At 48.9% G+C, this 11,731-nt stretch overlaps 1 protein-coding gene across 1 annotated transcript; it reads left to right on the forward strand.

Annotated features, from left to right (window-relative positions):
• The first annotated feature begins 2,060 nt into the window (after positions 1 to 2,060).
• Positions 2,061 to 11,668, forward strand: WFDC3 (WAP four-disulfide core domain 3). Its single transcript, XM_006091437.3, is given in 7 exon segments — positions 2,061 to 2,225; positions 2,905 to 3,022; positions 3,618 to 3,686; positions 3,688 to 3,757; positions 9,186 to 9,336; positions 10,469 to 10,642; positions 11,500 to 11,668. Coding segments are annotated over 6 exon segments (645 nt in total). The 5' UTR covers positions 2,061 to 2,146; the 3' UTR covers positions 10,627 to 10,642; positions 11,500 to 11,668.
• The last annotated feature ends 63 nt before the right edge of the window (positions 11,669 to 11,731 follow it).

The raw sequence follows: 11,731 nt of genomic DNA on the forward strand, positions 1-11,731 counted from the left end.
CCCCCCTGCAGGCCTGGTTGCCCCCAACTGACCCTCCACCGGCCGTGGGTGCCCCCAACTACCCCCCTCTGCTGGCCTGGTCTTCCTTAACTGCACCCCCCTGCCGACCTGGTTGCCTCCAACTGCCCCCCCCCGCTGGCCTGGTCGCCCCTGACTGCCCCCCCTGCCGGCCTGGTTGCCGCCAACTGCGCCCCCTGCCAGCCTGGTCACCCCTTTTGCCCCCCCGTCAGAATGGTGGCCCCATGCAGCCTGCTTGTTCAGACGTTTGGTCGTCCTTCACTAACCCCCCTGCCAACCTGGTCGCCCCACACAGCCTGCTGCTCAGTCCTTGGGTTGTCCCTCACTAACCCCCCTGCCAGCCTTGTTGCACCACTCAGCCTGTTTGGTTGTCCATCCGGTCGTCAGTCAGTCAGCAGTCAGTTCGGTTGCGATGGCCCCTGGCACTTTATATATAGAAATTGCTGAGAGAGAGAGAGAGAGAGAGAGAGAGAGAGAGAGAGAGAGAGAGAGAACATTGATTGACTCCCTCCCACAGGCAGTCTGACCAGGGATTGAACCCAAAACCTGGGTATGTGCCCTGTCTGTGTGGGTTTTGCAGTTAGCAAGATCTGAGTTGAAATCCAGCACGGAATGGTGGTTAAGAACTACGAAACTGGATTGCCTATCTTTGTTTTACCATTTACTAGCTGTGTGACCCACGTTTCTTTCTGCACCTTAGTTTCTCCATCTGTAGAATGGAGATAATAGTAACAAACTCATAGGTTGCGGTGAGGATTAAGTGCGTTAATTAATATAAAGCACTTAGAACTGGGGCACAAGTAAACCCTCAAACAATGCTGTCATTACTAGTATTAAATTCCAGCAGCCACCACATAGTAGCTTTAGGACCCTGGGCCACTTTCCTCAGTCCCTCTGAGCCACTTTTACCTCGGCAAGATTATTGTGAGGATTAAAATAATGTATATAAAGCACACAATAGGACATCAATCTCTATGCTCCAATATCAGCCTTAAAACAATAAGGCAAAAGACACACACACACACACACTCACACACACGCACACACACAACACACACACACCACAAAACAAAAACAAGGCAACTTCCTGACACTGAACTCTTTGGCACTATTAAGGAGGATTTTATCCTGAGTCTTGGATGTTCCCTGCCCTTTAACCTCACTGGGCTAAAGCAGTGCCACTGGACACTATTAGGTATCATGGCTGACCAAAGTCATAAGCAGATAGATAAATAAAAATAAAAATAAAAATAGAGGCCCTAGCTGGTTTGGCTCAGTGGATAGAGCATCGGCCTGCAGACTGAAGGATCCCGGGTTTGATGCCAGTCATGGACACATGCCCGGTTTGCAGGCTTGATCCCCAGTGGGGGGCATGCAGAAGGCAGCCGATCAATGATTCCCTCTCATCATTGAGGTTTCTATTTTTCTCTCCCTCTCCCTTCCTCTCTGAAATAAGTAAAAAAATATATATTTAAAAAAAGAAATAGAGCAAGAAGAGATAAATAAAGGAGGTTATATGGTCTAGATTTACTTGAATCATAGCAACTATTCTTGGTGGTTCTGTCACATAGCCTTCATACAGTCCTAGGACGGCCTGTGTGGGCCAGAGGGACCAAGATGTAGGTTTTGGTGCATTTGAATTAGTTCTGAGCAGACTCAAAGGTAGCTCTTCGTAGCTTTTTGAGTTTCTAAGTATCTGTTTTCTAGGTTGCTAGGATGAACAGGAGCCACAGTGCATTTCATTAACTCTGGTTATTTTCTTATTAAGTCCTGTCATTGTGTCCTCCCAAGGCCCTGCAGGGCTCTCTCTGATCCTCGATCCAGTGGCCTTCCCTCCAATTTCCCAGGTTCATCACCATTGTCCAGGGCTATTGTGTATGGCGCATTACAGAGCTTGATCACCACCCTATGCCCTTTGGTAGTGCCAGGAATTTTCTCACAGACCAACAACCAATCATTTTTCTTCTTGTCAGAAGAGGCTGTCCTTGGCGACTATTATAAAAGGGCAAACTTTGGGGCTAGATTTAGGCCAGTCTCCTAGTCCTACTTTCATCCAGCTGATACTCTGGGCCAGGTGAACACCCCTGGCCTGACCTGGGCTCTCATCTCAGCTCTCAGCATCATCATCATGTTGAGCTCCCTCTTCCTCCTGAAGGCACTTCTTGCTCTTGGGACCCTGACATCCTGGGTGGCTGCAGGAAAGCATGGTGAGTCATCATCCCTGGCTACAGTAGCAGGAAGTGACCAGAGAAGTCGTCCCCTGCCTCCTCCCAGAGTGAGGGGCCTCATTTGTGGACGTGGCCATCTCTGTAGGGCGGGACTGGATGCAGAGGTTCTTGGGACAGCGAGGGTGGGTTGCCCAGGCTTTCTTCACCCTCTCTGGCTTTCTACTAGAGCAGCGGTTCCGAACCTTCCTAATGCCACGACCCTTTAATACAGTTCCTCATGTTGTGGTGACCCCCAACCATAAAATTATTTTCGTTGCTACTTCATAACTGTAATTTTGCTACTGTTATGAATTGTAATGTAAATATCTGATATGCAGGATGTATTTAGGTGACCCCTGTGAAAGGATCGTTCGACCCCCAAAGGGGTCTCGACCCACACGTTGAGAACTGCTGTCCTAGAGAGTCTTACATGAGAACAGGATCACGCCAGCCTTTCTTTCTCTCTCTCTATTTGCAGAATGGCTGGTCCTTTAGTAGCGGTGTGTGTGTGTGTGTGTGTGTGTGTTAGTGGTTGTGTGGGTGGAGAGGAACATGGTTGCAGAGATATTTACACAGGAGTGTTTGGAGAGGTTGAAAGTTCTTGAAGTACATTTGGCTTCCATTCCCTGTTTCTTGAGGCCTGGCCAGTTACGCCAACCTCCCATGATATCTTTTGCAGTGAAAGAAGGAGAATGTTCTCTTGACAAGAACCGTTGCAAAGATTTGTGCCAAGGGGGTGAATAGTGTCCGGCGGGGCAGAAGTGCTGCAGCACAGGCTGTGGTCAGGTCTGCGAGGAGGCATTCTCAAGGGTCCGTTGGAATGAGGGGCAAAATCCAAGTGTGCTTTCTGAACTTGCCTCTGGGCTAGAAAGACCCAGAGAACTTCCTGCCTCCTACATTGGCTCTTGAAATCTTGCCTAGAGCACCTCTTCTTTCTCCTTTTGGGGTCTCTTCTCCTTTAACACCCAGTGCCCCCAGTCCCTTGTCAATCAGGGAAAAACATGTGACCAATGATCTCTCTCTGTGAAGGGAAGCCTGTTTAAGATCGGATGAATGGAGTAAACCCTAGAGCCAGGCAGACTTTCGTAAGCCTTAAATCAGCCTTAAATAGTTCTTTTAAGTGTTAAATTTTAAGGCTCAATTTCCTCATCTGCAAAATGGGGATACATGTTTGTACCTCTTTAGAATTGTTGTGAGGATCATATGAGAGGTCTTTAGCACCAGGGTGGAGAGTCCTAAATGAAGCTCAGGGCTTCCTTCCTCTGATTGTCTGGTCTGCTATGACTGTGGGTGTCACCAGGCACCATTCTCTCTCTCTCTCTCTCTCTCTCTCTCTCTCTCTCTCTCTCTCTCTCTCTCTCTCCCCCTCTCTCTTTGTGTGGCTGTCTCCTTTTCTGCTGCAGGGAGGAAAGGAGATTGTCCTAGGATTGTTCGGAAACAATCCTGTTTTAAAAGGTGCGTCAGGTGTCAAGAAATGTTGCAGGTCTGGCAGCAGCAGGAGCTGTGTCATCCTGATCCCTAAACAGAGCGGGGTCAGAAACCTCGCTCTGTACCCCAGGCTGTGCTTGGCCTCCTCGTTTCTTTCTCAGATATGCACATGCCATTTCGTTGTTGGTTTTTCTTTATTCTGAAAAACAATGAAGTGCCTCCTAGATCCTGAGATCTTTTCTAAGAAAAGATATAGGAAGGGTACCCATGCCATGGTGGTTTGTGGGATGTGGGCTCGGCAGGCAGAAAAGGCTGCCAGAAGGGAAATCTTGGCATATCTACCCTGAGTGGCCAGGTTATTATGACCACCCCATCAGTACTTCATTGACACTTGCAAAAATACTGAATATTGAAAACTTCCTAATACTCTCAAGGTTTTATTATTATTATTATTTGCATAACTAATTCACTTCATTGTACTGATGGGGTTGTCATAATAATCTGGCTGGTCATAATAATCTGGCCACTCAGTGTATATTTGTGGGCAGATTTGAAAGCTGTTGGGTAATTTCCAATTCCTGTTGTCAGTTGCAGTATTCTCTATGAAAATCATAGCTGGAGAATCTGCAAAGAGGCAGCAAAAAGAATCTTGCTACCTATACAAGGGAGCACCCACGCCCCCCCCCCCGCCCCCCTACCTGCTACTGAGACTCCATCTCGCCTCTGTCCACACACAGGATTGCTGTCTCCTGTTGGAAATGGGTCCTATTTTATTCTGATTCTCGTAAAGAGGTGTCTGAAAGAGATGTCTTCTTTCAAACTCTTACAGGGTCCCCATGAGCGAATTCTCCATTTATACATTATTTCTGTATATATTTATTGAGTATTTACTATATGCCAGTGTTATATTGTAAATCAGAAGATGCCTTAATCAATAAGCCAAATTTATTTGGAGTCTTTTTCATTTTGCTAGCACTATTGGGCCCAGAGGAAATATTGCTTCTCAAATTCTGGGGCCCAACCTGGTGGAAGTCTTTCCTATTTATACGTTTTTCAGCTCTTTGTCTCCCAAATTTGGAACGAGACTTCCGGACCTTCTCAGAAAAAGTCCTGTTTGCTGGGCCAGGGCCGTGAGACCATATCTCAAGGCCTGGCCTGGCACCAAGACTGCCAGCTCTGTCTGGGGCATAGTTCATAGCCTCTCTGGAATGGGAGTAGTCTTATTTTTTCCCTATTATTTAAGCAAGCAAACGTTCACAGAAGCCAGAATAGCAGGGTTAAAATTTTAAACAGCAGTTTTTACCCAAGATGGAGGTTACTATGCTTCACCAGATCCAGCGATGGGTTCTGGGTAAACTGTGGTGAACAAAGCAGATCCAGTCCCTGCCTTCGTGGAGCTCATAGACTAGTGGGGGAGAAAGAGGCTTAACAGACAAGCATGAAATAAGTCTGTAATCTCAAACCGTGACAGGGACATGGAGGAAAGAAAATTAAAGGGCGCTGAGAGATAGAATAACCGGGAGCTGACTTTAGATTGGGTGGTCAAGGGAGGCCTGTCTGAGGCAGCGACATTTAACCTGAGACCTGGAGTTGAAGTTAGCCAGGTCAAGGGTGTGATGAACGAGAGAAGCAAGCGCAGAGGTCTTTAAGCTGAGAAGGATCTTGCCACATGTGAGAAACTGAAAGAAGCTGCTATGGTTGAGACAGGGAGCAGGAGAATGATCCCGGTGAGGACAGAGTGCAGTTGGACTAGGGAGGCGGCAGTGGGGATGGAGAAAGGAGACACAACTGAGAGAATTTGGAAGTAGAAGTGAGAAAACTGTCTGCTATTCCTCAGCTCCTCCCCATTCCCTGAGCAGCCCCCAAAAGGCATTAGAAATGGATGGTGTGTCTCCCCTGCTAGCCCCTCTCATGTCCCTTTTTTCAGATGGTCATGGCTCCTTTTGTTTGCTTGTGCTCCCAAATATGTTTTATTATCACATTGTCTAGTCCCCACTTCCTCCCTTCTAAATATTGAGGCTACTTTTATTGGAGAGGTGTTAGATGTATAACTTAACTTAGGGAGGTCTGGCTTTTTTTTTTTTTAATCCTCACCGGAGGATATTTTTTTCATTGGTTTTTAGGGAGAGTGAAAGGGAGAGAGAGAGAGAGAGAGAGAGAGAGAGAGAGAGAGAGAGAGAGGAAAACATGCCCCAACCAGAGCTGGGGATCAAGTCTGCAACCTAGATACATGCCCTTGACTGGAACCGAACCCGGAACCCTTCAGTTCCCAGGCCTCTGCTCTTTCTGCTGAGACAAACTGGCTAGGGCAGATCTTACGTTGTATCTTTATGACTTCCCATTTTCTAAGTGTATTTCAAGGTGTTTTCTAGTTTTAAAGTATTTTTTGATAAGTTAATACTCAGATTACTTTATTATCTTCTTTGCTGTCTCCAATAGGATCACATTATGCCTTCCAGTATGTTTTCTAAAAGAACTGGAACCTTCTCTCCCATGAGTACATGTGGCCGCATGTAACACTGAAAAAGCACAGATTTTGGTTGTCAGAGGTCTGAGGTCTGGGTTCAAGTGGGAGGCTCACCAGTCACTGGCCAGTGGGTCCCTGGCCAAGTCTCTTCTGCTTCTCCGAGCCTCAGTTCCCTTCGCTGCAAAATGGAAAGAATAAACCTTGCAGGTTGTTGTAATGATTCAAAGTGTGTACAGTGTTTGGCCCTCACTAGCCATGAGCTCTCTTCCATTTGCCTCTTCAGGTGCACCCGTCGGGGTGCAGTTTCTAATGAGCCCTTTCATCGGAAACCAGGGTAATTTTCTCCTCCCCTGAGCACATCTTCTCTGAGACCCAGCCACTCCACACCACGCGACAACCTCTTTCCTTCCAGCCAGACCTCCCCAGGTGGCAGGCCCCTTCCCCGTGCCCAGTCGAGTTGTCTGTGCCTGGCGTAGGCAGTTCTCTTGGGCAGCCTGCCCATAAGAGAGAATAGAGGGTTGTGCTCCTTGCCAGGACTCTTGAGGTCCAGCCCTGGAACCAGAGCCTGGGAATCTGTCTCAGGCGGGTCCCTCACTGCCAGCTTGTAGGGCCTGGTACAATCTGCCCAGTGTGTGGAGCTGGCCATTGTATCCAATCTAAAGTGAGTTCCCGGTTATTCTACCTCTCCGCACCCTTTAATTTTCCTCATGTCCTCGTCACAGTTTGAGATTATAGACTTAATAAATCAGAGCCATGAGCATAGCTCTCTGCTGAGTCCTGTTTGCCCCAGTGAATCACCAAACCTCGGATGGTCTCAGGGGCTCCTGACACACTGGTTTGTTTCTGTTTTCCTCACTCCTACACTGTCTACCACCGGGTCTTCTCTTTTGGCAGAACTGGGCTGAGTGAGTCCCAGCGCTTGTTGATCTGTTTTGGGGTGATCCTTGTGGAGTAGGGGGATCATAGTGATGTGGTTCAAAGGGCACCATGGTGATGTGGTTTTGGGACCCAATTCTGCCCTCTTTGATCTCAGGTCAAGCCCTCTTTTCCTGGATGTCTGTTTGCAAGAGAAGAGGAGTAGGTTTCAGAGCTCACAGGGCCCTTCTTGGCTTAGGATGTCCTGGGATTTCACTTTTCTGCCAGCAGCTGCCCTCATCCCCAGGACCAGCGTAGAGACCAGACCTCTACTCCCTTCCAGGAGCAGAGTGCTCCTGACGTGGGTCACTTCAGGGCCACGCTCAGCAAAATGGTGAAATCTGGGAAGTGTGCCACTCTAGGCACCACTTTCTAGGGCATATGAGAAGTTTACGTGGCTGGTTGTTTTCCACCAGGGAGATTTTACCGCGGGACAAAAAGCTTTGTTCTTTGTTAACTGGATTTAATGTTTGTCAAGCAGGTGGGAGGTATGAGGAGGTATCTGGTGGTTATAGTGACCTTATTTCTGAAATAAAAATCAGGACATGTAGTTTTGATGTGATCTGATAGTGGCACAGAATATTTGAAATAGGAGTTGTTCAGGAGAACCCTAAGGTGCAGGGTGATTATACCTTGATTGTTTAGCTACGTGTGTTCTTGCCGGAGGCCAAACACTTGCTTTTTCCATCATGGCAGACTTCCTGGAGCCAGCCATATGCAAATGTATTACATGTTCTTACTCAGAGGCACCGGGCCAATCCTGCCTTGGTTTTCTGCAAAGTCTTTAATCGCCTGTCACTTTTTTCCATTTAAAAAACTTGAAGTAAACGCTGAGGTGAATGAGTCACGGCACGTTGGTTTGGTTTGGATGTGACCTCTCTGGGTGTGCCTGTTCCCAAGGACCTGGAGCGGTGTCTGCGTGCTTTAAGGATGATGTAGCAGCAGAAAGAGTGCTTCATAGCGGGCCGGGAGGCTGAGTTTTGTCCTGCTGTGCTGCTGACTCACTCCGCAGTTCCGGGCAAGCCCCTTCTCTTCTCTGAGTTTCGTTATTTCCATAGGGACGGTGAAGGGACATGTCAGGGATGTGTGTCTGTACGTGGCAGAAAGTTAACTGAACAGGGGTTCATTGTTCTTGCATAAGGAGAAGCCCTGAAGCAGGTGCGAGGGGTGGGGTGGCAGCTCCATGACGCCAGCAAGGATGAAACAATTGCTTTCTCTTTGCGACCTGGACTTCTCCTTATCCTAGTTGCCTCCCTGTGCTGTGTCAGCCTTTGCACTGGAAGAAGGCTGAAGCGAGGGGCAGTTTGAAAGGTGTCGTCTCTACATCAGGAGTGCACAAGTTGGCCCAGCTACGCCTCAGTTTGTGGCCACCCCTAGTTATAGGGGAATATGGGGAAGCAAGTCATTTTAGCTGGCTGGGCTCATTGCCTCTCAGAACAAACCTGGGGTTCCGTTAACCAGTGTTTCAGTTATCTGTTCCTGCATGCACACCACCCCCAACCTTAGTGTGGGTTAGGTGGGCAGCTCTTACAACACATGGTGCAGCCCTTACACCACTTCTATGGCTGCATGTGTCTGGGGGTTCCGTGGGGAGCCCGACCGTGGCTGGGATGCCCAGGATCCTCTCTTCAGCCAGGTTCTCCCTAATGGGGCATGGCATCAAGCTGCTACATAGCGCGGCGGCTGGCTTCCAGGAGGGAGTGTTCTGAGAGGACAGCCTCACTATGTAACTGTGTATCCAGCCTCTGCTCACACCAGTCACACTTGCTGATGTCCTGTTGGTCACCAAGTCCCATGGTGGAGCCCGGAGACAATCTGGGAGACGGCTATACGAGGGCAGGGGTCCCAGGAGGTGGGGCTCAGTGGGGCCACCAGTGTAGATGTCGATGACCGTCAGAAAGTGGGTTAGACCTCAACAGTGTTTTTCAAACTGCAAGTCTTGACAGGAATTTAGTAGTTGATGGCCTGCATTAAGAAAAGGAGACACAGAATATAAAGTATCAGCATCACAGGCCCGTGAGTGCACCCGGATATGTCCATTTTAAACACACATCTGTATTAATGTACATATGGGACAACATGAAAAATGTACTAGCATTTGGTACGCAAGAGTCACAGTAAAAATAGCCGGAAACACCTCAGGGACCCAGTGCTCTGATTCTATGGCAGAGTTTGGCGGCGAATGTCCTGCCGACCCCCTTCCATGCAAGGAGCTGTGTGATGGAGACGAGTCCTGTCCTCAGGGGCAGAAATGCTGCAGCACCGGCTGTGGACACAGCTGCCGAGGAGACATTCTAGGAGGTATGTTGACTTTGGGGGAAGGACTCCCTGAGTGCGCCTTGAGCCCAGAGTCAGTTTGGGAGGGAGTCATCTGTGGCCTTCTTGCCGTTCCCTTCCCGGGCGGGATCAGAGTTCTCACCCTTCCTGTCCTCCTGGGCCCCTCCACCCAAGGCAACCCCTCCTCCTAGGGCCAGTGGTCCTTGTTGGCATTAATAACCAGGGAACACATATGTAATACCTTCATCAATAAAGAATAAAATAATAATAAAAAGAGAAAAAATAAACCTCAAACCCAGCAAAAAAAAAAAAAGTAATAAAAACATAACTAGGGGAAAGCAGGTGGGGCAGCAGGACAAATCCCCAGGCTGGGAGCCAGGCAGCGTGGCTTCTGGTCTTGCTTCTGCTGATGATTTGCCCTGTGACTGGGCAAACCAACCCCTCTTTTTGAGCCAGTTTCTTTACCTGTAAAATGAGGGCATTGCCCCAGATCGTGATTTTCTGACCTAATTCTTTGCACAAAGCTTCCCCACCTCCTGAGATCTTACTTGGAAGGGACATAAATGCAACAGATAAAAGCATTCCTGATGTGATTTCTTTGTTTCTTCAATATGTGTTTTAAACAAATGTATGTTTTGAGTGCTCCTGCTGGAAGCACCGGCCCAGATGCATTTACATTCCCAGGCAAGGGTCAGGGCTTGGGGACAGATTCTTGTCCTTACGTAGCATATAGCCTATCAGGGAAGGTAGACAAATGAGTGAATGATAGTAACGTTGGATGAAAGGAACGCAAAGCACAAACATTGTCTAGGGTGGCAGAGAAGCCTAGTGGCCCTGTGGAGCCCAAGCACCTGGGAGGGCAGTGGTCTGGGAGCCTTGCTCCTTCTGCACTCTGCCCAGCCCCACCCCCAAGCCCACAGAAGTGTCAAACCCCCAGCTCCCTTTAGGGAGCTCTCTGTGGGACTCTACGGGAACACTTTTGGTCCAAGTGCTCTTTTGGGGCCTACAGATTCTCAGATCCTCCACCTCAAGGTTTCCCAGCCAGATCTTTGCTTCTGGGATGGATTTGCTGGGAGCCCCCATGCCTGAGTTCCAGATGGGAACTCAGAGTCAGTGGAGCCGAGCGTCCTCTTTACCTGTGTCTGCTTCCCCACAGGACGGGCCGGTACTTGTCCAAGAGTTTTGGTGGGCCTGTGCATTGTCACCTGCATGGTGGATGAGAACTGCCCAGCCGGGAGCAAGTGCTGCAAGTCAGGGTGCGGGCGCTTCTGTGTCCCGCCATATATGCTGCGCCAAGTTGGCCAGGAACCCTAATGGGACCATGAATTGGGTGAGTACGGTCTAACATCCTCAAAAACAATGGACGTAAACTGTGGTGTGTGAGGCACTGGCTTAGGTGCTGGGTTGGGACTTCAGAAGGCCAAGACCAAGTCTCTGCCCTGGACAGTCTAGTTCAGTGATGGCGAACCTATGACACGCGTGTCAGAGGTGACACGCGAACTCATTTTTTGGGTTGATTTTTCTTTATTAAATGGCATTTAAATATATAAAATAAATATCAAAAATATAAGTCTTTGTTTTACTATGGTTGCAAATATCAAAAAATTTCTATATGTGACATGGCACCAGAGTTAAGTTAGGGTTTTTCAAAATGCTGACACGCCGAGCTCAAAAGGTTCGCCATCACTGGGGAGAGAAAGATCAGATGTTCCAGGTCGTATATCACAGAACCCTTGCATAGACGGTAGGGGCTTATAGGCTTTCAGAGCAGGTGGGGCTCCTTGGGAGGTCTTCGTGCTAGCAGGAGGAGCTGACGTGGGCCCTAAAGGCGAGGCAGGATGTGATAAAGGGAGGACAGCCCAGAGAACATGCTGGACAGACGGTCTGGCGATTGTTAGCAAAGGCACCGAGGGTGAAATGTATGTGACATGTTTGGGGAGTCGGGGTGCAGGTGGGAGGTGAGAGTGGGCAAAGGAACAGGCTGCTGTTGTTCCAGGAGAGGTGAAGGTGACATCTGAATGATGAGAGTCTTCAACGCCAGTTTGGACTAGATTGTGTAGGAAGCAGGGAGCCGATTAAGGTTTCCGAGAGCAATTTGTGCCAAGCTTCTCTCCGGTGGAGGGGAAACACCCGGGGACCTGCAGCCTGGAGGGCACAGTTGTGACTTGACGTTTCTTCTTCTTGCAGAGACCCTGGTGCCCTCGCTGTCCTGATGTATCCTGAGCTTCTCTGGCGACTCCAAGGGGCTTGTCCTGGAAGCCAGGAGAGGTGCTGTCCCAGGAGCGCTCATTGCCTGCTTCTGTTCTGCTGCTGCCTGAGCATAAGAAACAGCCCAGGGGTTGGGGAGTGGATGTGTGGTGCTTCTAGTCCCCAATAAAGGCTGGTGCCGATCCTCTTGTCTGTACTTTATTTTTTATTT

This window comes from Myotis lucifugus, unplaced genomic scaffold (assembly GCF_000147115.1).
Source record: "Myotis lucifugus unplaced genomic scaffold, Myoluc2.0 scaffold_90, whole genome shotgun sequence".
Classification (NCBI taxonomy): Eukaryota; Metazoa; Chordata; class Mammalia; order Chiroptera; family Vespertilionidae; genus Myotis; species Myotis lucifugus.